Genomic DNA, 26,305 nt, shown 5'->3' with positions numbered 1-26,305 from the left:
TTGTTATCTTAACTATTAGCGTATAAATTAAGCGTATTTTATGCTTTTATTCAATAAACGCTTTAGAAACGAGCCGAAATAAGAAAGCATTGAGCTTCAAAATATCAGCATCGAAAACATGCCGCTCCGCTAGGGGAAGGTCACAAAACATGCCGGTACTGTGGCCGGCTGTTGAGAAGTAGACGATCGGCGCACAAAACTTCGCAAAACTTTGCCCCAGTGCGCGCTTTACGTCGTTTCGGTTATGTTTATGCGAGAACTCCCGGGAGCAGAGCTGCTGAGGATTTCTGGTGGGGTGAAGTTTGTGTAGTGCGCGTTGAACTTCAACAAAAGAAATGGGCACCGTCCAAGCAAAGGTAATATTACACATGTAGTGCGGCTTTTATTTATTCTGTAATGCGTTTTACAGCTGTTGCAAATTTCATCCGAGTGCACACATCATTTCCGTTCAATGTTTCACGAACTCGACAACTTTTAATAGACATCTTGTCGATCTAAAACTTAGTACGATCCCATGTGAAATGATTGTAATTCTCGTCCGTGCGCGTTGCAGTCACTCGAGAGACAAGAGGCGAAGGATATGCAAGTTCCTTTGGATCAAATAGAGGTCAGTGCGAGGTTGTCTTCTATGTGCGTGTGTGCCTCATTCCTTAAACGGGATTGCTGTTACAGGCTCGTGTCGACACGGTATTTATTGACGGTGTTATCCGGACGAAGGATGATATCCTCAAAAAAGCTGTCAATGACCTTTTCAACGCCAGAGATTTCCAAGAGGTGAGCGTAGAACCCCGTCCAGTGGCTGTCTTTAACACTTTCCTAAGTGTGATAGCACACTATTGTGTTCCTTATTTTTCCGTTCCTCTTCAGGTAATATTAAAAACACGCTATGTAAGAAAGCAACTGGAAACGTTGGGAGCATTTAAACAGATCTCCGTGACCATCGATACAAGTTCAGGTAGGATTTGTTGGTTTACTGCTAAGCTAAACTCAATAGTAAACACCAAATAGCAACTACGAAATGATTGAATATATTTGAGGGGCAAATTGTTAACATGCTGTGCCTATCATATTGTGTGTTCCTTTTGTATGTCATTTTGTGGCCAGTTAATGCAGCTCGCCAAAATTAAAGGTGTCGAGCTACCACCTTTCGTCACCTTGTTGACACTCGTTTATGTGCTTGTTGCATTTTTTATCCCTTCCACATGGTGATTCGTTTCTACGTGGTACAGTTCACCAATGTGAAATCGATTCATGTAACTTCATTTGGCAATTATTCATTCAAGAAAGCGAACAGTGGTACAAGAACGGGAGAAAGTTTAGGGAGAAAGTTTATTCGTGTGAAAGGGCACAGAGGTCAGCCTAAGGTACAATCCCTCATCCAGCTTCTCTGCATGGGGGAAAAGGGAAAGAAAGAAATTAATGACAAGTGACAATTACGATAAATAGAAGAGGCAAAGTACGGGACAAGTAGGCCTACATGACAAGTGAGCCTGGTATTCAAACGTACTGAATCATACCAATTGAAGCCTGGATAGTCCAGAAATTAGATTTGCAATCTAACCAAGGGGCCCATAATAACATGCTCTGACAGTGATTGGCTGTTTACATGGGCAAGAGCACCAACCAGCATATGTCATAAATAATCAGGGCATACACACAAGCTCCATAGTCCATACTTTCAGGGGCAAGCCACCACTCAAAGTCTATTGACTCGGTACGTAGCGTTAAGGTCTTATTACTGACCTGTAAATGCCACCGCCAGCCTTAGCGTATAGAAAAGACTGGTATCTCTTGGCATGAGTGTGCAGGCATACATATATTTCAGTGTACAGTTAATAAATTTTCACAAGGTGCTGCGGAAAAGAAGAAAGCAACAGAAAAACATTCAAGTATACATATACATGGAGTCAATGTACGGACTGTATTGTTGCAAAATTGAACTCCCCCTTGTCTTTTATTTGCAAAAAGTAGAATGCCTAATACTACAAAAAGAAAAAGGAATGCGACGCATATTCAGGTCATGCAATGAATGTAGGAGTATTTTGTGCATGTCACTCCGTAAAAGTAGACATGGGCATAGGCATGCGAATTTACAGAAACATGCAGAACTGCTAGTGCTTTTTGCTAGCCTCTTTCTATCCCTTGTGCCTTCTAGGTCCAGATGCAAGTCCCAGCGGTCTAGAAGTGACATTCAAGGTTCAGGAAGTTAGACGTCTTGTAGGAGGCATCAACACTCTTGTTGGCAACAATGAAGGAAGTATGGTAGGCATACCCCCATGGGCAGTTATTGTGTTAGAAGAGTACTGACACAAAAATTTTGTACCTCGCTTTTTATGTTTTTCTATATAGCTGCTAACTGTGTAGCAATGCTGTGGTACCAAAATTGCTCAAATAATAATATCATTTTCATGTGACCAGCTCAGAATGCACACCAAAACCAGCAAAGCTTCGCTGCATAGTCTGTGCTGACAAGGACCCCTCGTTACATCACGAAAATCGGAGGTAATGGTCTCTTGGTGTCACACACACCACTGCAGCATGCATCAGTCAGCCTGACACAGTCAAGGGTAGTGACCTGGCACGTTGGTATTTGATTGTAAAACAAGCACTACACAAAAGACGGGAGCAAAGATAAAAAGACACACGCAGTGCTGTGTGTGTCTTTCTTTGTCCCCATCTTGTGCACTCACAATGACTGTGCCGCACGATGACAGTGTTACCGAAACCTGGGCATGCGTCACGTCAGCCATTCTTTCTTCTTTCACCCAGTACTTCTGTGCATTTGACACGTGTAAGCTTGGTTCTCTGCTGTTGTTTCCCTCGGAAAGTACCACATCCTCGTCACCTCCTCTTCCCATATTATCCCCTTTTTCGGCAAGACTGTCATGGTCTAGTTGTGACCAGTGCACCAATTCACATGTCAGTGGTATCACGTGACCACAACCCCCGATCTTTGTGACATGTTGAGAACCTTTGGTCAACATCACGCAGCTGCTCTACATGTGGGGCATATTTTTTATTTGTCACATCAAAAGATGATATAATACATGGTTTGTTGTGCATTTGAGGCCTCGTACCACTCGTATGCAGTCAGTCGGCAGCTATCCAACAAAGCAAAAGAATGAGACAAACATTTTCTCTTAGCCTTTGATAGGGTGCTTGCTTTCTTTAGTCATGAAGCTCATTTTTAGGATTCCCTTCTAGGTCATAGGTCTAAAATTTCCAAACACCTGGGGCCGAGGAGAGTTTGTGCAATCAGAGTACCACTACGGCACAAAGCACTCTAGTGGATTTAACATTACAGTCAGTAAGCCCTTCCTTGGTTGGCTCAACCCTCGGTAAGGCCTTGGGATGCGCTCATATTCAGATTTTTATGCCTTGTTATTTTTTTAACAGGATTACAGGAGCAGTGTTCCAGCAAGCGGCAGATTTCACGTGGAGTGGCTTCAGGCAACTTGACCGTGGCCTATTAACAGAGCTCTTGGTATGCACTGTTTGCTGTTCATTCATGTTCGAATGTGCTATTTTAGCCTCCTTGTAGTTGCACCTTGCCTCTGCTACCTTTCCCACAAGTGTAGTGATGTTTATTAATTTCTATCTATGCATGGTGTGGCAGAAAGTTGAGGCTGTTCTTTATGATCATTGCTATGGTTAAGCCTTTATCATTACCCTGCTAGTTATCTGAAATAATTTATTTTTATTTTTAAAATCTAGTATGTCCACTTCTTTTAAGTGTAAGAAACAGAATCGACAAAAAAGTCAGGCAAAGCAGTCGTGATGTATCAGGCTTGTAGGAAATCACCATCATCTGAAGGTATGCAAATAGTGCTTGAGAAATACCTGCCTCGATGGCAGCTGTTTGGTGCTGGCTCAAAGCTCTGCTGCCATTTTTCAATGTGTTTCTTGCTAATACCACGGTCACCTAGAGATTTTTGAGCTTTCTAGAGTCAATTCACCTCAAGCAATGAAGTCAAGCATCTTGACTTCAGTTCTTCTAAGTTAACATTTGATACTTTGGTTACCTCAAGACATTCAATCAACTTTGGTTACGACAACACTGCCAATGGGACAAAAGAAGTTATGTGGGTGGACTGATGCATGACTGCTTCATTCTGTATGTGCCTACACTCTACTAACTACCTCAACGAGTCATTCATCCTTAACCCTTTCAGTTTGAGTCAACACCAGGAGTACACCATAGCCTACGATGGGAGGCTCTGTGGCGCGAGCTATCTTGCCTAGGGCCGACAGTTCCCTTTGTAGTTCGAGAAGAGATGGGACACTCATTAAAGTCGTCACTAAAGGTATGTGGCAAATCTTTTAGTGTCAACTCACCCGATGAGTAACCTTTGTTCTTTTCCTTGTCTCTCAGCACATAGTTACTGTGGACAGAAGAGACAATTCTATTCTGCCAACAGAAGGAGGTTACTTCAGGTTGCACCAGGTAAGCCTAAGTGATCGCATTTGCTCATGTCATTCTCCACAACCCGTCAGTACTTGTGCACTCTATGTGAAAATTCTCAATATAAACATACCGAAAGCATATAATTAATAAATCTGACTTAAAAGAGTATGAATGCGAGCTAGTTGGTACAGATTCATGGGTGAACAGCACAAAAATAAACACGGACATAGGAAAAACACGGGACTGTATTCCTCCCTTAGCCGTGTGTATTTTTGCGCTGTTCTCCATGCAAAAATAAATTTGAGCAAGTTTAGAAGTTGGCTGCATGGTTTATTTACAGCAGATCCTTGTTCATACATTGGGAAAAAAAATGCGAGGGAAAACATGCTAACTGGGAAAACGTACAACCCAAAGACACTAAAAAATTTGGCCAACTCAACTGTAGTTCACATCTGTAAGACGTTGCTACACGAAACGCTGATAGGCATCGAGCTTGTGAGGCCTAAGCGGCCTGAGATGCATGTTGTCATTTTTTTTTTTTTTTGCTTCAGCAAGCTTACGTTTTCAGTCCTCAAATTCAGCCTGGGTCAGCGGCTTCTTCAGACGGGTCGTTTTAGTGGGAAGTTCTGGCGTGTCTACTTGGTGAGAATCGTGGTGGGAGCCTCCGACATGTGTCGACCTGGTGGTGCCCAAGTGGCTTGAGACACACTTTGTTGTTTTCTTATTGTGTAGTGTTCTAAGATGGTGACAGGAAACTGAAACGAAATCAAACTAGTAGGCGACACCGAAATACGATGCCACCTGAGCAAAACATGACACTCCCTTTGCACCACCTGCAGCAGGAAACAGCGGTGCGTTTGGATTATCACCTATTAAAAGCGTGCAGTACATTTCCAACAGCACTATGCCACACGCACTGTGAAACACATGAAACAGATAGGTGAAGATGCTTATCACAGTAGAGTTGGCGACTCACGAGATTTGCTGGTACCGGACAAGGAAATCGTGAAGAGGAATTGGAAGTCGTGACACACCCTCTGGCAAGCACCACAGCCGCCACTCTCCATGCAGACCATGTTCTCATGCAGAGGTGGTGACATTGTACCATGCACTACACAACACTCCTCCCCCCTAAGTTCATCCTAAACAAAGTTCTTCCAGCACTGAGGGGGAGCAGCAGACCTGCATGGCCTATTGCATGTCACAGCACTTGTGCCTTGTGATTGTACTTGATGTGGGGGTCGTTGAGAGGTGCCACATTGCACTTGTTCATCAGTTGGTACCGGCTGCCCCCTTTCACTGCCATCATCGTTCTTGTGTCCTTGGCCAGCAACATTTGAAAGGCATCGTCGTCAATGCCTTTCAAGATGTGTTTAATCTTCTCTTGCTCCGTCATGGATTCAGGCACTTACCCAAGTCAATCACGTCTTCTATGTAGCTAGTAAAATTTTCGTCTTGCTGCTGTGCACACCTGCAGAGGCGCTGTTCGGTGCGGAGTTTGCGCACGGTGGGGCACTCGAACACGTCTGTGAAGCATTTCTTGAACTTACTCCATGTAGTGAAGCAGAACTTGTAGTTGTAGTACCACAGACTTGCGATGTCTTTGAGATAAAACAAGACATTCTGTAGTTTCAACGGGTCGTCCCACTTATTGTGGCCGCTTACTTTTTCACATGTCGCCAGACAATCTTCCACATTGTGGTCATATGTTTCACTAAAGAAGGGAGGGTCATGCTGCCGCAGTGTGCTGGTTATGAAAACCTGCAGGGATTGGGCAACGGCCTGGTGGGTGGTTTCGTCAGGCATTGTTGGTGCAGTTGGTAGCGTCCGACTTCGGAGTTCCAGGTTTGAATACTTTGCACCTCTGCCATGTTGAAAGGGGGTTTATTAATGTTGGCAGGCGGAAGGACCGCACGGCAGGCACAGCAAAGACAGTCTCAGCCGGCGTCAACAGCTCGCGATTCGCGCTTGCACCTCCCACCCAGACAGTGTCCCATTGCTACATGCGTTGCTTCATCCCCACGACAGTTGTGTTGCCCTGCACGTTACACCGTTGCATCTGATCCACATGATGTCGCAGAACTGCGTGCGTCTTGAGTGCAGGCCCTGTAAGAGACAGGTCCTGTTGCCTCAGTTACTGTGGCTGGGACCCATGCAGGGCTGGTACTGCAGTTCCTTACAAGTACCTGGTCATGTGGCATAAATGACCTTGCCTTGGGCTGTGTTTCCTCAGTGTTCCCATTTAACCTCTTCCATGAGTTCTCAGGTCTGGATGGATGCAATCCGGCAGTGTCGTCAACCTCCTGTTCACAAGCAATTCTGCTAGGCTCGGACCCATAGCAGTGCCCAGTGTGGTGTGTTGTTGCACCAAAAGACTGGCGAGGCGATGCCCTCAGCCACTTTCAACAATGCATCGCAACGACTCCTTTGTCGTGCGGCCATGCGTTCTGCGTGTCCGTTGGATGAGACATGAAAGGGAGCAGATGTGATGTGACAAATCAGTCCAGCCCTCAGGAATACACTTAACTCCTCAGATGTAAACTGGGCTCCTTTGTCTGAGACAACAGAATCTGGCATATTATGTGTTGTGATAAGCTGCCCGAGAACACTAATGATGCTTCGCATAGTCATGCAAGACACAGGTGCCGCCTCCAGCCACTTTGACAAGGAGCCCACGACGATAAGGAAGGTCTGTCCCTGGAAGGGACAGACCTTCCTTATTGTATAGAGCATCTGTCCGTGTGGACAGATGCTCTAGGAGGAGCAGGTCTGAACTCGTGGCAGGCCAAGCAGCTACTGACGTAGTCTTCAATGTTCATATCCATTTCAGGCCACCACATGTAACTACGAGCAAGAGCCTTCATACGTACAATTCCTGGATGAGCTCTGTGGAGAACCTCAAGGATCACCTTCCTCCTCTTTTCGGGTATCACAACTCAATTGCACCCAGATGACACACCCTTTGTGCTCTGACAGCTCGTGCTGCCTGATCCTGAATGGCTGAAATTCAGGCTCCACATTGGTTGACAGCCATCCTCTCAAAGCCCAGTTCAGCACACGTGACAGAATGGAGTCTTGTGTTGTCACTCTCGCGATGTCCTGAGCATGAAGTGAGGGGTTGGGTGTGTCCTCCAGGAATGACACCTCTAAGGGTGGTGTTACTGGAAACTGAAACAGTGAGGGACAGGTGGCTCAGTGCATCAGCGCTTTGTATTTCTTTTCTGGGCCGATGAGTGAGAACGTAGCCGTACATATTTGGGAGAATAGTTCAACACAGCATTCTTGGGCATAATATCTGAGGTGTCTGCTTTCATGGTGTGAACAGGTCCAGGAGTGGGTTATGGTCTGTCACAATCTCAAACCTTTGCCTATAGATGTAATCATGAAACTTCTTAACGCTTGACACCACAGCCAAGGCTTCCTTGTCAATCTGTGCATAATACCTCTATGTCATTGTTCTTGAATAGAAGGCAACAGGGGCTTCATGACTAACCTCCAGTCGGTGGCCGAGTACACTCCCAATGCCATAAGGTGAAGTGTCGCGTGTTATCACAAGAGGGTTGCTCTCGTTGAAATGATGCAACACATTCTCCGACGATAACAGCTTTGTGTCCCCGAAAGCTTGGTCATGATGAGCTGTTCACTCCCATGGGGCATCCTTGTCAATGAGACGAAGTGGTTTGGCCACTGTTGCCTTCTTCTTCAGGAAAATGTGGTAGAAGTTTAGAAGGCCCAGGAAGGCTTGCAAGTCTTGCTTGTTGGCTAGGACTGATGCATTGTGGATCACCTTCACCTTTTCCATTAATGGGTGCACACCATCTTTGTCGATCATGAATCCCAGAAATTCCACTGGAAATACACCAAAACAGCATTTCTCACTTTTCGCACGGAGACCAGCATTAGCAATGTATGTCAGCACATCATGAAGGCACCCAGCCAGCTCTTTTTCCATTCTGGCTGCTACAAAAATGTCAAAATATGGAACCCCTCTCCTGGAAGTCCCTTCGGGAGGTCATCCGTGAAGTTCTGGAATATTCCAGGTGCAACGCTCACACCAAACTGCAACCTCTTAACTTGGAAAGGTTTCCGGGGAGTTGTCATGGTCTGTGTGTCAGCTGCAGCCTCATCAACTTCTAGCTGTTGGTATGCCTGTGCAAGGTCCTGTTTTGCAAACACAATGTGCATCCCTCAGACAGTGAAGCCAGTAGATGTTGCAGGACAGGAATGGGGTATGGGGTAGTGCTTTGTTGATTGTACATTTGTAATCACCACATGTTCGTATGTCTCCATTTGCTTAATGGGTGTTACTATGGTTGTTTCCCACTTTGGTTCAGTTGCTGACTCCAAGATTCCTTGCTCAATGAGGCGGTCAAGCTTTGCATCGATCTTTGGCTTGAGTGCAAAGGGGACTCGTCGAGGTCTCATCCATATTGGTGTGACAGCAGTGTCCAAGTGAGGTGTGACAAGTGAAACATCGAAATTTTGCAATCCCGAACTGAATACACAATGAAACTTCTCCAGGATGCATTCCACTATCAACCCATCCATACTGTGCATGCCTAAAGTTCAGTTCCCAAGGGCTTGGATCAGTCCATTCGCAGCAGGCTTGTTTGGTGATCTTGTGGCACCATTAGCTTGAGGAATCCCTTGAAGTCGCCATATTCAACATGAACATGGCATACACCTCGTATCTTTACGACATTGCCTCATATGCCAGTGAGTCTCGAACCAAATGAAACCAAAGGCTCAGAGTTCCATTCAAGAAGTTGGTTATAAGTATGCTCCGCAATTACTGAAAACTCTGACCCGGAGTCGACTTCCATTATGCATGGTTTGCTTTTGATCAACACGGTCGTGCACCTCTTCTATGTGGCCAAAGTGTGCAGAGGTGACAGGTAGTTTGTGTAATACTCTTCATATGATGTGCTCATACTCACAGCATTCGTAGTAGGCGTCGAAGCTGCACCTGCATTTGGCTTCATTTGGCACACCTGCTCATATGGCCAACCTGTTTGCAAAAACGACATTGTGCGTCTTGAAAACAACAGTCCTCTCGATTGTGTGAACCACTGCACCCATAGCATGAGTTCGTTTTTCGTTCTGGTGGTTGGGTCTTCTTTGTTTCCTGCTCCTCATGGCTCCTCACGACAAACGGCATTGATGTCTTTTGTGTTTTGTGTCGCATTGCTCGTTGACTCTGACACCCTCACCTCACGAATACTCAAGTCTGCCACCTCTGCTGCCAATACCTCTTCTAAGGCGGTCTTGAAGGTAAGTTTCTTCATGGCAAAAAGACTGTTCTGCACCTTTTCATTCCGCAGGCCAGGCACCGGTCGATCACGGAGCATCTCCTCCAGGTTCGAGAAGTTGCAGTACTGTGCTAACCGCCGAAGTTCTCCTTGAAGATACTGACCGACTCTCTCAGACCCTGGCTTCTTTTTGTGTTTCGGAACACTACCTCTGACTGCTGAGACATGAAGTGTTCATTCAAGGCGACCAATATATGCACTAATGTTTTGGTATTCGGCGATTGTGCTAAGTCAAACATGGCAGCACCGCAAATGCTGAAGAAAACGTTGCACTTTCTTTCAGCTTTCATAATTCCATTCATCTTGAAAAAGAAATTGAGCCGCGTCCAATAGGCAGTTCATTACTCTGGAAAGATAGTCGAATTCCTCGATGTGGCCAAGAGCTGCCATCTTGCGCTGATGAAGTTGAAGTCTCCACCAAACACAACGGGTCAGGACTGATATTATGCATGCACTTTCAGCAGCACCAGTGTCTCACCGGCAGCACATGTTATGCAGTTCCAGCTTCGTCTCTTGCAGGCTTGATCCCATTCTTGTCACCACTTGTGGTGTCTCGAGCATGGCCGATATAACACAATGCATATTTAATGTACACTTAATGGTCACATGATGAAAACGTAAGCTGCACGGCAACGGCTGGCACTCTTGTGCCATTGCCAGAGGTGTCCAGGGGGGGAATGCAGTGGTCGTGGCGCGCCCTCTGGCAGGCACCGCAGCGACCACTGTCCTTGCAGTCCATGTTCTCGCGCAGAGATGGCGACACTGTACCATGCACTACACAACACTTGCTGTCAGTATAAGTTTACATTTATGCGGTTTTCTTTGTTTTACAGGAATTTGCTGGTCTTGGTGGCGACGTTGGCTTTGTCAAGCATGAAGCGGAATATCAGCTTAATGTGCCAATAGCGAGGGACATTGTGAGTGCTTGCTGCTTCTGACTATGAGTTCGTAACACCTATATATATACACACAGACATTTACAGCATGCATATCTTGTAAAGATTCTTTGTTCTGTGCTTTTAGCGCACTCGTGATAGCCTGTCTGCCTTTTTTGACAATGAGCAGGAGCGTTTCACCTTGCACTTAAGAAAATAAAGGTTGCTGCAGAAACTGTCATAAGATGACTTTCAAGGTTAATGCACTTAACATTGAAGCAATGAAGCGACACACCATATTGCCATTGCCATAAGACATCATGTATGAGGCGTTTATGCAGCCAAGTTCCTCTCTTGCGCTTCCCTTGGGACTTGCTATGCCATTTAGTGATTGCGCTGCTTTGGAGTCCACATGTGTCAGAATTTGTATTCAGACAAGATTGTGTGAATACATATATATGATGCGGGTTCAATTCCACACAGCATTGGATAAATTTTAAAGGATCTTTTTTTGTCATTGAATAGCTGCACATGCCCAGGGATACAAGTTGGCATGAAAGAGGTTCATTGAAGAGAGGCACATATTTAATGTCACATACCCAATGACGATCCAAGTTTGTCCAATGGTTGGCTCTGAACAAGGTTCCCTCAGAGCAGTTCAGTGCTCTACCCATTAGACCGAGAACTACCCAGTGACCCAAGTTGGTTTGCAAAAGGTTAGATACAAACAGACAGACAAATATGTCGCAAACTGGATGAAGTTCCCAAAGAATTCCAATCACATTAATGAGACCAGTGATCATCTTTGACAAACGTGCCTTGCGTTATCATCGCATGCCTTATTGGCCACAGATGTTTAAAATATTTAGCTGTTCATCGGTTCAAGCACATAACGTGAAGCATTTTATAACGTTATAAGCAAGCGAAGTGATAACTGTAATGACGGTGCACTCTCGCCACACCTTGTCCCCATAATTTCAGATTTACACAATATTTCAGCTGCTGCATAACTTGAATCAAGCAGCATGAAAATTGCTTACCACATAAAAACATTTTGAAGCTTCCACACTTATTGTGTAATACACTTGAACTTAGCCATATAATGAATTACCATATTTGTGCACGATTCTAACGCGCACCTTTTTGGGACAAAAACTAAGTTCAAATTTACATGCATGTTACAATTGTAACTAATTCTACTCAGTATAAAAAAAAAAACTGATTCTTAACCAGAAAAAGGCTGAATGCAAGGTGCGGCACTGAATGGACCTTTTCTTTTTCTGCCTTAATTTGCGCTCACCATTTTTCCAGTTTGCTGTACGTATGGCATTTCTAATGCATTAGATTGAACTGAAGGTGACTTCTGTGCTCGGTAGACAATGAAAGGGATGTGTCGTCAGACTCTGATAGCAACTAGCTGCTAAAACTCAGCTGTGTGTGTGTCTGTGTGCCTTTGTATGTTCCATAAAATTGTCTCAACACAATACGCGTCGACTCAGGTTTTGTCACTTGATGTGCGCGGTAGAATCGCCACCAATTTATTTTTGTGGATATGTTGGCGGTAATATAACTGCACGTTACAAACAGAGGCATGGTAGAATAGTGCAAATACAGTATATCCACACTCCGCACAGTTAAAGTGCTGCTTAGAACATGTACGCAGTGGGAATTGAATTTAGCAAACCAGTTTTGCAGAAATTGCAAGGAGGAAGAAGATTTTAAGAAGAATGCCAGCTTCCCGGTTAGCTAACGTGGTAGAGTGACCATCCCAGAAAGGCCTTGGTTCCCAGGTTTAATCCCCGTACCTGTACAAATTTTATTTGAACTGCAAGGCTTTCTCTCGAAGATACCTGTACAGGCTTCTTTTGTAGCTTCATTCTACTGTTGATGGGCGACAGATTTTCCTTGTACAATGGGAATCTGGGACAAAAATGTTGCAGTTTCGCTCGAAAGGCACAGCATCGAGTGCGATAGCAAATTAGTAGACAGCTATACGAAGTAAGGATAGTAGTTTTATCAGCAGTATAAACTTGGAAACATTTGCTTATTAAGTGGATCAACAAGCATGGTGTCAGCGGCTGGCATCTAGTAAAGGAGGCAATGGCCTAACAGACATCCTGATCCTGTGTTGCTGATCGGTTCGTCAACTTTGTGACTACAGTTGCGCAACTGAAAAATTTAGCAGCAAGCGACTGACCAATAACAGTTGCTTTTTGATCAAAGTGACCATTTACGACCAATTGCAACCAACTTGGTCATGCAACCTCTGTGAGTCACTGGTGTGAATGAGCCCTTAGGGCTCTGTAATCATTATGCAATCACTCTGTAATGTGCACCCCAGCCAGATAGAAAAAATGAAGCCAAGGAAAACCTAGAGGAATAGGGGATATGTGAAATTTCGTAAGCAGGCTTTTTAACACAGCCAACTTGCCACAACCAGGACGGCCGTGTTCAAGCTAGTAGCACTGCTAAACCAGAGACATGCATTTTGAAATCTTGTATGGTGCGAGGGAGGGAAGGCAGCAGGAATGGTGTCAGCAGCCCGCATGTTAATACCTTAATTAAGATTGTGACTTGATGTTTGCCATCAAGGTTAGACCAAACTAGGTATGTGGGGAAAACCTGCTTATAGAATTTTTGCATGTTCCCTATTAAACGTTTATTATTTTTTGTTGAGGTGTACATTTAATTTTCTATGACAGTTAAATTAGCAATAAATTTCCTATTAAATGAAAATGAAAGGTGAAGCAAAGACAACTTGCCAGCACTTGCTGAACCCATGACTTCCATGCAGCGCATGTGGTTCTTTACCAGTCCACCTACTGTGGTATAAAGTAAAAAAAAAGCACTAGAAAAACAGTAGACAGAAAAAGCGCTCTTCCTGTCTTCTTTCTTTCTGTCTCTTTCTTTCTTTCTGTCTTTCTGATCTTTTTCCTTGGGTTTTCTTACTTTGCGCCACAGTACGTCAGATCGCTATGCACCAACTTATTCAACACAGTACTCTGCAAAACTATGGTTCTGTACCAAATGACGTGCGGAGACAGGTGCCCCTCTTTTATTTTCTCTCGTATTTGTGTGCAGGCATTTATAACCTAGCTTCATCAGTGTAAGCCAGTGCCATGCAAACTGCCTCTGTCGACATTATAATGAGATTTGTCTTGCTTATCACAATGGTGTGCAGGTGCTGCAGGGTTGTTGCATGGCTGGCCATATGGTGGGCTTTGGGCACAACAAGACGTTCAGCATCTGTGACCGGTTCTTCCTTGGTGGTCCACTCGGCCTGCGGGGTTTCCAGCAGAGGGGCATCGGGCCGCACGCGGAAGGTGGGTGCACCTTCCTTTCGACTCGCTGCTCCGTCTGTTATGTTGCGTGAGTTGTATCACAAGGCAGCATCAGCACGAGGCAGTATCGGCAATATGAATTCATTGCCATCACAACAACCAAACACGGAATGAGTGAAACCGGCTAGCACAAGTATATATATGCTTCTGTACCGAGGAGATGGCGCTCCCCATAATCAGGGTGCACTGACCACACTCAATTTATCCGTTGAGCTCAGCGGCCAAGTTCAGTACACAACACCCTTTCCTCCTTAGTTCGGACTCAACAGTCAGCCAACGCCAGCACAAAGTCCCTAAGGTCTTGGGATGTTTTCTGGAAATGCTGCAAACGGCGTGGGCCTGGCAGTTCTACCCTTTGCTCTGTTGGTGCTGGCTGAGGTGTTGCTATTTCGTCCAAGGGTAGCATGACTGTTGGTTGCTCCTCTGGCTCACTGTGCTCTGATGTCTTGCTGCTGGTTGCTCCGCCAAGCATAGGGCTTGGTGCGGGCTGAACCTCTGCAGGTACAGGTTCTGCTAACCTGATGGGACTGCCGCTTCGACGATGTAGCAGGTACACGTGCCGGCGACGCATGCGGTCATGTGGGAGAGCATCATCATCATCATCATCAGCCTGGTTATGCCCACTGCATGGCAAAGGCCTCTCCCATACTTCTCCAACTACCCCGGTCATGTACTAATTGTGGCCATGTTGTCCCTGCAAACTTCTTAATCTCGTCCGCCCACCTAACTTTCTGCCGCCCTCTGCTACGCTTCCCTTCCATTGGAATCCATTCCGTAACTCTTAATGACCATCGGTTATCTTCCCTCCTCATTACGTGTCCTGCCCATGCCCATTTCTTTTTCTTGATTTCAACTAAGATATCATTAACTCGCGTTTGTTCCCTCACCCAATCTGCTCTTTTCTTATCCCTTAACGTTACACCTATCATTCTTCTTTCCATAGCTCGTTGCGTCATCCTCAATTTAAGTAGAACCCTTTTTGTAAGCCTCCAGGTTTCTGCCCCGTACGTGAGTACTGGTAAGACACAGCTGTTATAAACTTTTCTCTTGAGGGATAATGGCAACCTGCTGTTCATGATCTGAGAATGCCTGCCAAACGCACCCCAGCCCATTCTTATTCTTCTGATTATTTCAGTCTCATGATCCGGATCTGCAGTCACTACCTGTCCTAAGTAGATGTATTCCCTTACCACTTCCAGTGGGAGAGCAACCTTATAAGATATCGGACCAGTTGCTCTTGAGATCATGGCAGGGACCCATGATGGGCCGCGGTTGTAGTTCCATGCAAAGATGGTCCTCGGGCTGGAATGTGCATGGGGTAGGCATAGCTTCTGTCAGCCAGGAGGACTTGTCAGGGGCCCGGTCTGGGTGCAGCTGGTCCAGCATTTTAGACAGTCGGTGGCCGATCAGTAGCTCTGATGGGGAGCATCCTCTGGCACTGTGCGGAGTTACATGCTACTGTAGAGTAAAGTCCGCTAGTCGCCGTGCACAGCTCCCTTGGATTATGCGAGATAATGCCCCTTTGGGGGTCCGTACCATCCTTTCAGCCTGCCCTTTCGTGGATAGAAGGAATGCTGCAGACGTCACCTGGTGAATAAGTTTGGCGTCCAGGAACCCCTGAGGCTCTGCGGATGTAAATTGCGGCGGATTGTCAGAGACAAGAGTGTCTGGCAGGCCATGTGTTGCGAACAATGTTCGTAGGTACTAATTACAGTGCCCGATGTCATTCATGGCATTGGTATGACCTCAAGCCATTTGGAATAAGAGTCCACCACAATCAAGAAGGACTGCCCTTGGCAAAATATGTCTGGCGGTGGCATTGGAGATGATCAAAAAGATTGATCCTGGGTCCACCTCCATCTGACACTGTATGCCTTTGATTCTGACTCCCACATGTAGCTTCTTCTCGGCAGGTTGAGGCGCACATCATTGATAGCAATCACTGCCAAGTCATCGCAGTAGATGTTTGCACGAGGAGTGGTCTTGAAAAGGTGTGTCCAGCCTTTGGCTTTGGAATTTTGGCGTGGGCCAGGCTGCCTCCAGGACCAGCAGACCTTAGCGATGCGCCCAGTTTTTCCACATCCCCGGTACTAAGCCTCACAGAACCGACACAGGCAATCTTCGTGTGGGCCCCCACAGCTGGCGCAGGAGCCGCTCACGAGTCTCTCGGTGTCCTGTTGCTGACCGGGACTCGTATGTAACCAAAAAACGTGTTCGGCAGCGTCATGCTTGCCGTCATAGACCGTCGTCGTCCCTTGGTGCACTGGTTCGAATCGCAGTGTGTTTGTGATTTGGAGCATGGGTTTGCTTGCTTCCCGCGCAATGGCCTCAGCGGCGACTGCTTCCTCGACAACACTGGTGAGGGACACCTCCTCTTTGGCCAGTAGTCGCTGCTTCACCATGTTGTTATGCAGTCGGAACACGAAACGATCACATAGCATGATGTCAAGGGTGTTGAAATTGCAGTTCTGTGCCGTGATTCGAAGGGCATTCAGGTCACTCAGTGCCTGGTCGTGGCAGTGGAATTCATATCGCCTGTCAAGCTCCGGTGGTTTCGGTGCTAGGTGATCTCGCAACGCGGTGAGGATTGTGTTGAATTAGGTATTTTTCAGCTGGGCCAGTGCCACAAGTGCTTTGGCCAGCTGAAACGTAGTGGGACTGCAGCAGCTCAGGAATGTCGACCTCTTCTTGCCAGCATCCATGATGTCCTGTGCCTTCAGGAAGAACTCGCAACGTTGTGCATAGTCCTCCCACTCTTCAGGGTGGGCGATGTCGAAAAGCTCAAGCTCCTCTCTTGTGGCGGTCGTCATTGTGAACGAGTACGCACCGGAGCTAGCCTTTCATGGTGGCGGTTTCATTCGAGTGACTCAGCGAATCCCATCTTCGTCGGCAGTATTATGTAGCACGGGTCGAGTTATGAGACAGTATCAGCACAAGGCGTTATCGTCAATATGACTTTATTGCCATCACAACAACCAAGCACGGAACGAGGGAAACTGGCTAACACAAGTATATATATGCTTCTGTACCCAGGAGACGGCGCTCCCTATATCAGGGTCCACCGACCATGCTCATTTTATCCACTGAACTCGGAAGCCATGTTCAGTACACAACAGCATCTGTGCATAGTTCTGGGCTTTAAACATCACTGCGCGTCGTGAGAGCTGTACACATTGAAATGCGTTGGAATAAACTTAATTGGAATCTGTGATAACGACTGTGCTGAAGATCGGCTTATTTCAGTGAAGAATCGAGAGTAAGGCAAGTTTATGTTGTCACATGATGGGACTTGGTGCAGGAAGCATGGCACAAAAGATGAAGATGTTCCAGAAAAGGAAGGAGGGCTCACCCGTCATGCACCTGTGATCCTTTTTTGGGTGAGAAGTGCACATGGGTGATGATAGTGAACGGTGAGGGATGATTTGCGGCACAAAGGGTGTTAAAAGGTAGACAATGAAGGCACCTTTCTTCTGGTTCCCTTTTCTGGTTGGCTGATGCTGCTCATATTTTCTGCAACACTGTACGGAGTTGGTGAGATTGGGTGTAGAGAGTATTTTGGTACTTTTACTGTTCAGGAAACGTCAGTTAGAGCTTGATGAAGGATGTGGGTGATATGCCATGCTGTGCAAGGGGGACCTTGAGGGACAGTGCCAAATGTCTCCCTGTTCTTGAGGGGTCCTCCGATGCATATATGGGCTGTCCATATATATATAGTTTGTGTGTTTTTGTGTATGTGCAAAGGGAATAACAAGTAATCTAATTAGAAATCTAGCCAAGTGAGCTCTAGTTAGCCGTATAGGCCATTGTTCCTGCAGGGACTATTCTTTTTTGTATAGGTCCATCTTGCTATTGAGAAACAGCCTATTTTTGCAGCCGAGGGGGTGGGTGATGCTTCCTTAAGTTTTGATGAAAGGTCATTCTTCTGCATTTCATAATGTTGACAGCCACTGGCTGTTTTCTCTTCTTTTTTGTGCCTCAGGCCATTCACTAGGAGGTGAGACCTATTGGGCCGCTGGCCTTCATCTATACACACCACTGCCTTTCCGGCCGGGCGAAGGTGGACTGGGAGACTACTTCCGGACCCATGCCTTTGCAACGGCTGGAAATGTGGATGACTTCAAGCTCAGTAAGTACAGTGGCTCTGTGAAGCTGCAAAAGTGTTTGATGGCGTCGAGTGTAAAGCAACTCAGCTGTGGGAAACGTAGCGTAAAGTGCTTGGTTTCGTTGGGGCACTGTAGTTGTTTAATATCACTGGATTGTGTCATGCTGTCAGATTTTTTTTGTGTGTGTGTTTGCAATGGCAATCAACGTAAAGTTGAACCTTGTTATAAAGAATGCAGATAGTATATAGTGAACTTCAATGTAATGAATTTCTTGATGTAACAAGGTATTTAACGTTTTATATCTTCTTATCCAAAGAACACCATGTATATTGAACCTCAATATAATGAAGTGCATTCATACACGATTTCAACGCACCTCTCAAATCGTGCGCTCATGACCTTGCTGAAGGGGAGCAGCATCATGTTCCGTTAAATGTCCAAGTTCGATAGGGTCCTATTGCACCCCGCATGCTGTATGATTTACATGCAAGCGAAAGCGTGCGATGGTGAGCCAAGAAGGTTGGCAGCTTGATAAGCACCGTATTCCAGCACGGGCAAAGAGAATGGGGGAGAGGGGAGCGAGCTCATGGTAATGCGATCAAACACATGCGCAAGGCTAGGGGAAGGCGGTGAGGCATGGGGGGGGGGGGGGGGGGGGGGCAGGTTGGCACACGTCTCCTTTTTTAGTGTGGCCATGGTTGTGCATAGCTGTCAGTATGGCTAGGTGCATACACAGCCAGTGCGCCTCATTTTAGAGCTGGTCTGCCGCATGTGCAAAGGTTGGGCGAGCTGAGAAAACATGGCATTGCCTGCTGGCTTCTGCTCATTTGGTGTTGGAGGTTGCATTATGTTGAGTTTTGGAGTCTCGCTGAAGCGAGAGGCAGACGAGGCATTCACTGCCGACGCTCTTCATGATAACGTCACCCATTGCTGCTGCTCGAGATGCCGACATGCGCCGAGCTGATGGAGCCTGAGCAGCCGCAGTCGCGCATTTTCTTTCTTGCGGCTTTGGCAAACTTACATTCGCGCTCCTTGAATTTGGCCTCTCTCAACAACTTTTTTTTGGGCTGGGACATTTTGGCGGGAAATTTTGGCATGCCCACTTGGCAAGAATCATTGCGGCATGAGACGCCGATGCTTTGGGCTATTGGGCCTGCGCAACCCGAGACATGCTTGTTGTTTTCCTATGACGCAGTGCTTTAAGACAGAGAAGGGAAACTGAAACAAACTCGAGTTGGTGAGCTACAGCGCAATACAATGGCACCAGAGCGAAACATGATGCTCGCTTTGTGCCGCCTGCAGCAGGGAATGGCTGCACGTTTGGGTTATCTCCTATTACTAGCGTGTAGTATGCTTCCAATGGCACTATGCCGCACACGCTGTCTAACAGATAGATGAAGATGCTTATTGCAGTAGGGTCCGCGGTGACAGCTGTGAATGCGATGCAAGGCGACCCATGAGGAGATTTGCTTGTACTGGAAGAGAGGAGGAGAAAACTGAATGCATGCTGACATGTACACATCAAATGGTTGGGCGAGTGCTGCAGAAAGGCTTTCGTGGCGGGCACCTACTTCTCTCGATCGTGATCATGTATGCCCAGCACATTTTCACGGCTGGAAAACGTATCGCACAACTGCAGTTTGGCAATGTGCTGAAGGCTGGTGCCGAAGAATTGTTTTTCCAGGAATGTATTAACCAATAAAAAAAGCGCGACAGTATTGAGTAATATTTTTCTGTTCTTGATCGCAAACTGCCATCAGAAAGTCATACAATACAGGATCATATCAATGAGTTTCTACTGTATATGTTTATAACAAATATTGGATGTAGCAAAGGTATTTTTGTGTCAACTGCAACTTCGTTATAGTGAGATTTTACTCTATAATGCAGTCACATCTGACATGAAATTATCCTCATTATATTCAATATTCCTTATAAGTGTGCACATTGATAGATCGGCAAAAAAATACGAATGAACACCGTGATTGAGTCTATGCAAAATAAACACATGCATGATGTCTCTGATGGACAACAAAGGGTCTCCGGTTGATCTTGATGGCCTGTGGGCTGCTTGCCATGTTGATACAGCGCATGAACAACTTTAGTTTACCAGCGCATTGGCACCATCGTCAGTATTCAATCATGCTGCTGGTGTTATCACATGAGTAAGTGCATTGACTTTGGGGCTGTAGGCCAGCCAAGCAAAGACATTGGCCAGAATGCACACATACATCCAGCATGAGCCATTTAATGTTGCTCTTACTGAGCATATTTGACATTTTTGCTACCAGGATACATACCTTGAGCCGTGTGCAAGCAAATATTTGCTTCACTTTAACCAGTAGAATACTCAATAAAACAAAGCATGGTCAACCAAATTTTATGGCTATGCAGTAGGCTTCCGCTAATTCTAAACCGGTTAATTTGATTTTTTGGTTAATTCAATCCCAGCCGAAGGACGGTCCCAGCTGGTGCCCATGCATTTTTATGGGACCAAACTTTCGCTATTTCGGTCCCTGAAATTAGTCTCTGCTGAATAATTCGAACTTGACCAGTCAGCATGCACGTGCCTGACCCCTGTGGTGACCCCAGTAGTGACTTTACTGGCTGCCCTTTAATGCCCTTTACTGGCAGCATCGCGTCTCGGCGGAACTTAGGGGACAGTGAATGTGGTAGGTGAACACGTCGCCTCTCGTCGAAAATGCCTATTTTCGGCCTGCCCTAAGAAAATTTCAAGCAATAGCGGTAGCTCACAATGCCCGATTATGGTGTTTACCCAATTCTAACGCGCGCCTTTTGTTTTCATTTTTTTATTTTTTCAATAAAATTGAGCCAGAAACCGCATCTATATGCTTTGCCTCATAATACCGCTGTATGTGGTGAAGCTCACTTTAGAAAACCAGCCGCCACTGTGCAACGCATATTATACCCTTGCCCATTTTCTTTGCTAAAAAATAACTACGTGGCGAAGCTGACTTTAGAAAACCAGCCGCCACTGTACAACGCATATTAGACCCTTGTCCATTTTTCTTGCTAAAAAATCAAGTGCATGTTAGATTTCTACTTTCTTTAGGAGCTTTAATGTTACCTCTGGGTTACTTTTCTTTAGGGCACATAAAAAGTGGGTGCACATTTGATTGAGGATGTGTTAGAATTGTGCAAATACTGCCAAATGCATCAGTGGTGTGTTTTGAAGTTAATTCTGCCTCTTGTTTAATTTGACCCACTGGATAATTCGATCGATTTCCTCGGTTCCATTGCGGTTGAATTCATGGAAGTCGACTGTACTCCATTATATCCCATAATTTGCTATATCTGTATCAATGATATCAACATTCATCTTTACATTATACACAAGTGGAGCTGTGGGATATTCACCTGAAGCAGATTTCTTTGTGTCCTCACTAACTAGATTCATTTGAATCAAAAAGAAATCATAGAAACAAAGAATTAGGCAGAGCTAACTAGTGAGTAGTGAAGAGCTCAGTTTACTCATTGATTTCATGCTTGTTGCAGCTAACGATATGCAGCAGAACCTCGAGATGGTCACACGAAACCTGCGGTGGTCAATTGGTGCCGGCATCGTGCTCTCCATCGGACACATTGCTCGTTTTGAGTTGAATTACTGCCTGCCCATGAAGGCAAAGACCGGTGACAGGCAAGTCTTTCAGGTGTCTTGTCATGTGCTATAGGCAGCGGTATTGCGCAAAGCTGGAATTGCACGCCGAACAGAGCTCAGGGCCCATGCTCTGTAAAAGATTACTTTATATGATACTTTCACATGCAGCGTGTTTCACGTAACTTGTGTCAAGGATTTTAAGAAAGTGGTTTAGCTGCAGCTGAACGAAACTAATGGTATATGGTGTGCCGTCATGTGGCACTCCTTAGAGTATTTCTTACATTCTGCTTAATTAGTTAATTAACTAAGATGAATTATGCAAAATTTTCAATATTCACTTTAGGGCCAGGTTTGTTTCGTTGTGTTGTATGGGGGGTTCAGAAACGACCAACCCAATTTCTGGTGGCAACGTACGTGCTGCATGGCGATATTTTTTGGCATTTAAAGAAAGCCAGCGAAATATGAAATAAAACCACATGGCTTCTCTTGTGCGCTTTCGTATTGCAGCGCTCTCAACCGTGTGTCGAGCCTATCGCTTATCAGGGACGACGGCGCTTCCTTTCCGTGTGCCACCGCCAAAGATGCTGGCGCACTGTGAAGCCGATGCCTAGAGCCGCGGCCGCTCATTTTGCCACGGTATGCGCACACAGTGATTGAGAGCTCTGCAATACGATAGCGCATGAGCGCCGTCACGCGGTTTTGTTTAATATTTCGCAGGCTTTCTTTGAACGGCAAAAAAAGATCGCCACGCAGCATGTTTGTTGCCACAAAAAATTGGATCGGTCGTTTCTGAGCCCCCCTTTACAACGCAACAAGACGCACTTGGCCCTAAAGTGAATATTAAAAGTTTTGCATGATTCATCTTAGTTCATTAACTAATTAAGTGGAATATAAAAATACACTAAGGAGCGCCACATGATGGCAAACCATATGTGGTTGGTTTCATCAAGCTGCGGCTAACCACCTTTTTTTTAAGTCCTTGGCACAAGTCACGTGAAACACCCTGTATATACGAATAGCATTATTGTAGCAACACTTTCTAGTGCAACTCTTCATGCTCAAGGCAACATGTGCATAGAATTGGTTGAAATGGCTATGAAAGTAATAAAGGAAGTACAATGTAGAGGCACTCACAAGTTATTGGAATGACAAGAATTGAGACGTTCAGCAAGCGTAGGAATAAATGAATAATTCTGTGCAACTCCTGGGATCTTTTGAAATAGCGATGGCTTGATAAAAGTTGTTATGTGAAAAGCTTTATCCGCACTTTTGCTGCTACTTATAGTATAAGCTCTGAATTACATGAGGTTTCCTTGATAAAAATTTTTTTTTTTTGTCATGAAACTTTTATGGTATAGCTCACTATGCCACCCAGCATCATTTTGAAGGCAGTAGCTCTCAGCTATGGGAGGCTAACTTTTACATATCTTTAAGCCAGCTACATAAACATTCAGGCTGTGGTATTATTGATGACTGCACAAGAAATGGTGAATTAAAGCACAGACTACTAAGGACACGATTCTTTGAATAGAAAACTGGTAGAAACATGGCAAAGGCAGAGGCTTCAGTCCATTTACTAATAAATAATGACCAAATACATGCATACTTTGGCTCATTCTTGAACAAGTCTAATTACCTAGGGTGGTGAAAAATTATCACAGTGCAACATCAATGTAGTGGTCATTGTTAATAACTCTTGAATTCAAGTTTCTACGTTTAGTGCACACACAGTAGTGTTAGATTTAAGAGGAATTTTGCCACCTGTGGTCAATGCTTGAATGCATTGCTTCTTGTACTGTCTTCTAAAACGCTTCAGCAAAAAAAAAAAAAAAAAAAAGCGCGCACAGCTTGTGTGAATATGCGTGTCAATGAGCTTTGTTCAGTTGCCAGGTACATGTATAGCCCTCCAAACGACACTGGTTGGCACGGCAAGCTTGTAGAAGCTTCATGAGAAAAAGGGGCTCTGATTGTAAGAAATTGTCTCAACACAGAGCATGGCCATATTGCAGGTTGAACCACGGCCTCCAATTTGGCATCGGGGTTTCCTTCTTGTAGCACTGCCAGCCTGCGCACACTTCTCTTTGATGGTGAGTACTGTAGTGATCTACTTTGCAACGGCAATTATGCGAACGCACGAGCCGCCTTCAGGGGGCCAAAAGAGGTTGCAACCAGAACTGACATTCTGCGTACATTGCACGCAGCGTTTCTCCTTAGAACATGATGCTCTCTGCTGGAGCACTGGCATGTGAATGCAGGGTCAATAAAAGCACTTTGCAACACAGACAACGCTTCACAAGGTGCTGGCCTTAGCATATTTGATATGGTGCAACCATGAGGGCGAGGAAAATGTATAATACATCGGCATGCCTCTCATCTACCTGCAGTGGTAGCCAGGTGGCTATGGTCATGGTGTTGTGCTGATGAACTCGAGGTTACAGGTTTGATCCTTGTCACGGTGGCCACATATCAGTGGGGGCCAAATGCAGAAGCTCGTTTACTTGGATTTAGGTGCATGTAGAAGAATCCCAGATAGTCAAAGTTCATCTTCGAAGTGCGTCACTACAGTGTGCCTTATACAGTCGAACCCAGGTATATCAAACCCTGATATAACAAATTATTGTGTATAACAAACAGCTGTAAAATCCCCCTGAAGAATTTTGTATGAAATTTTTAATTTTATATATCGAATTATTGATATATCGAACTATTTCGCAATACCCTTCGAGCTCGATATATCCAGGTTCGACTGTAATTACATTGTGGTTCTGGCATGCAAAAGCCCAGAATTTAATTAACCTTTTAGCGTCTGTCATCTTGTTGAATGGTGATGCTGAAGACAATCTGCCAAGTACAAGCTGGCATCTCCATATGTCACAGCGCCCACACACTTCGTGGCATCAGCCAGTAGAGCTGATTAATGAGGTTCCCCTGCAGCATATCTCAGCAGTTCTATCAAGTGGTTCCTGCTCAACTTTTTCAGCACAGAATAGGAGCAGTGTTACCAAAGGTATGAGTGGTCAAACCTGATAGTGCTGCTGCATGGTTATGTAGCATGAGGAAGTTTTAATGCGAAGCGTTATTGGGATTGATATGCAGCTGTCTTTGTACAGTGGGCCGGGTAGTATGTATTAACTAAACTACAATGTAGTGCCAGACAGTGCACCTTTGTTTTTCCTAATAGAGCAATAAATCAAGGCCTAAAAGCTCTATGTGTAATTTTGTCTCTTAGCTATCTCCGAAGCACACAGCCCTCTTAATGGAATGGGTGAATGGTACAGAATGAAAAGTGCAGGACGATATGCAGGAATGGAGCTCAAAGCATTGAGTCTTCATTTGGAGTTTATTCCACAGCTTAGACAAAGGCAACACGTGCCATGCACTCTCACGAGCAGCACTTTATTTTCCTTTCTGTAGGCAGCTGTCCTACTGCGGACAACGAAATTATGGTGCCTATGTGAAATTGGTCTTCTAAATGGCACCTAAGCGAGCTTAGACTGCTGAACGAATTGAATTGCACAAACATTGTTGTGCCAATATCAGAAGTTTGCAATGCTGTCATACTATGACAATACCAAAGATAAACACACCCAAATGTTCGTTACCGGTGACTTTAATATCAGGCATCCTAATATCAACCATCGAGCACCTTCGTGCGCTTTTCCATCGCATCTACAGCACACATTGCGGGGGTCGCGATAGGATCTTATCGTACGTGGATTTTATATGGAACACGACAGTGAGAGGGTCTTGCTACTGCGCTGCTCCACTTCGGCGGCCACACTCTGTCATGTGGTGCATGATTTCAGAGGTGTGTTCGCGAGTAGCCACATGTAATTCAACCATTTGACCATCTGCGTCCACCGCAGTTTCCATGTATTAACCTCCGTATTTCATCACGACGGCAGTGAAATTTCATTATATTTCATTGAAGATACATGGCATTCTTAGACAAGAAGTTATACAAAGTTAAATACTTCGTTATATTGAGCTTTAAGTGTAACACTAACAGCAGATACAGAAGGTGTCATTGGTCATATGGTCACAAGGGGACTTCACAATTTGAACATCCATGGCTACATCTGCTTCAGTCTTCATAGGCTGCTTGTCACACTTCTCAATGCAGCACCGAGCATGACGCCATCAACCAGCACATATCGACAAATGCCAAATTCGTAGCATAAACACGTCAACACGTTTAGGAAGGACATTTCAATACAGTAGGCGTGTAGTACTTCAAGTGCTGTCGACTAAAACATCAACCCTTGCTATTCTTCTATATCTTATGCAGATCCCACATTACTTGGTATCTACATAATAATCATTCAGTAAACATTCACGTGTGTTGTGCGAGCAAATGCTTCAACTTAACATAGGCTTCCACATCGTGTGAGATCTGTTGACTTTCTTTTCATGTGGCCTTTTCATTCCTTATTTCATTAACAATTCTTGCAGATTCAAGCCTTCGAGGACGGTGAGCTTATGCAGTTTCTTCCAAAGCTGCTCAAATGGCCGCTGGAAACTGCACACACTGGAAATCTCTCCACATGCTTTTTTAGGACCATAGTGCACAATGCGTTTATAGTTCTTTTGTTTCTGTTTTCATGCTCGCACTTAAGAATGTTGAGTTTCAATTAAAAAATCATTATGTCGAAA

At 45.2% G+C, this 26,305-nt stretch overlaps 1 protein-coding gene across 1 annotated transcript; it reads left to right on the top strand.

The window, feature by feature from the left end:
* Positions 1-136: 136 nt before the first annotated feature.
* On the top strand, positions 137-26,305 carry LOC126537515 (sorting and assembly machinery component 50 homolog). Its single transcript, XM_050184596.3, has 15 exons — positions 137-356; positions 554-607; positions 673-774; positions 868-955; positions 2,156-2,262; positions 3,205-3,338; positions 3,397-3,484; positions 4,173-4,304; positions 4,373-4,444; positions 10,548-10,631; positions 13,771-13,912; positions 17,910-18,056; positions 21,550-21,691; positions 23,662-23,739; positions 26,105-26,305. Exons 1-14 carry the CDS (start codon positions 336-338, stop codon positions 23,705-23,707), a joined length of 1,359 nt encoding a protein of 452 aa, XP_050040553.1. The 5' UTR covers positions 137-335; the 3' UTR covers positions 23,708-23,739; positions 26,105-26,305.

Source organism: Dermacentor andersoni, chromosome 4, assembly GCF_023375885.2.
Source record: "Dermacentor andersoni chromosome 4, qqDerAnde1_hic_scaffold, whole genome shotgun sequence".
Classification (NCBI taxonomy): Eukaryota; Metazoa; Arthropoda; class Arachnida; order Ixodida; family Ixodidae; genus Dermacentor; species Dermacentor andersoni.
Note: the sequence above shows the minus strand (reverse complement) of the source record. Positions and strands in the feature narration are given on the sequence as shown.

What these genes read in the sequence shown, in the direction of transcription:
- LOC126537515 (XM_050184596.3), top strand. Translation starts at nt 336, where the DNA reads ATGGGCACCGTCCAAGCAAAG. An exon ending in ACGCCAGAGATTTCCAAGAG is followed by an intron (nt 775 to 867) that starts GTGAGCGTAGAA and finishes GTTCCTCTTCAG; the next exon opens with GTAATATTAAAAACACGCTA. An exon ending in GTTACTTCAGGTTGCACCAG is followed by an intron (nt 4,445 to 10,547) that starts GTAAGCCTAAGT and finishes TTTGTTTTACAG; the next exon opens with GAATTTGCTGGTCTTGGTGG.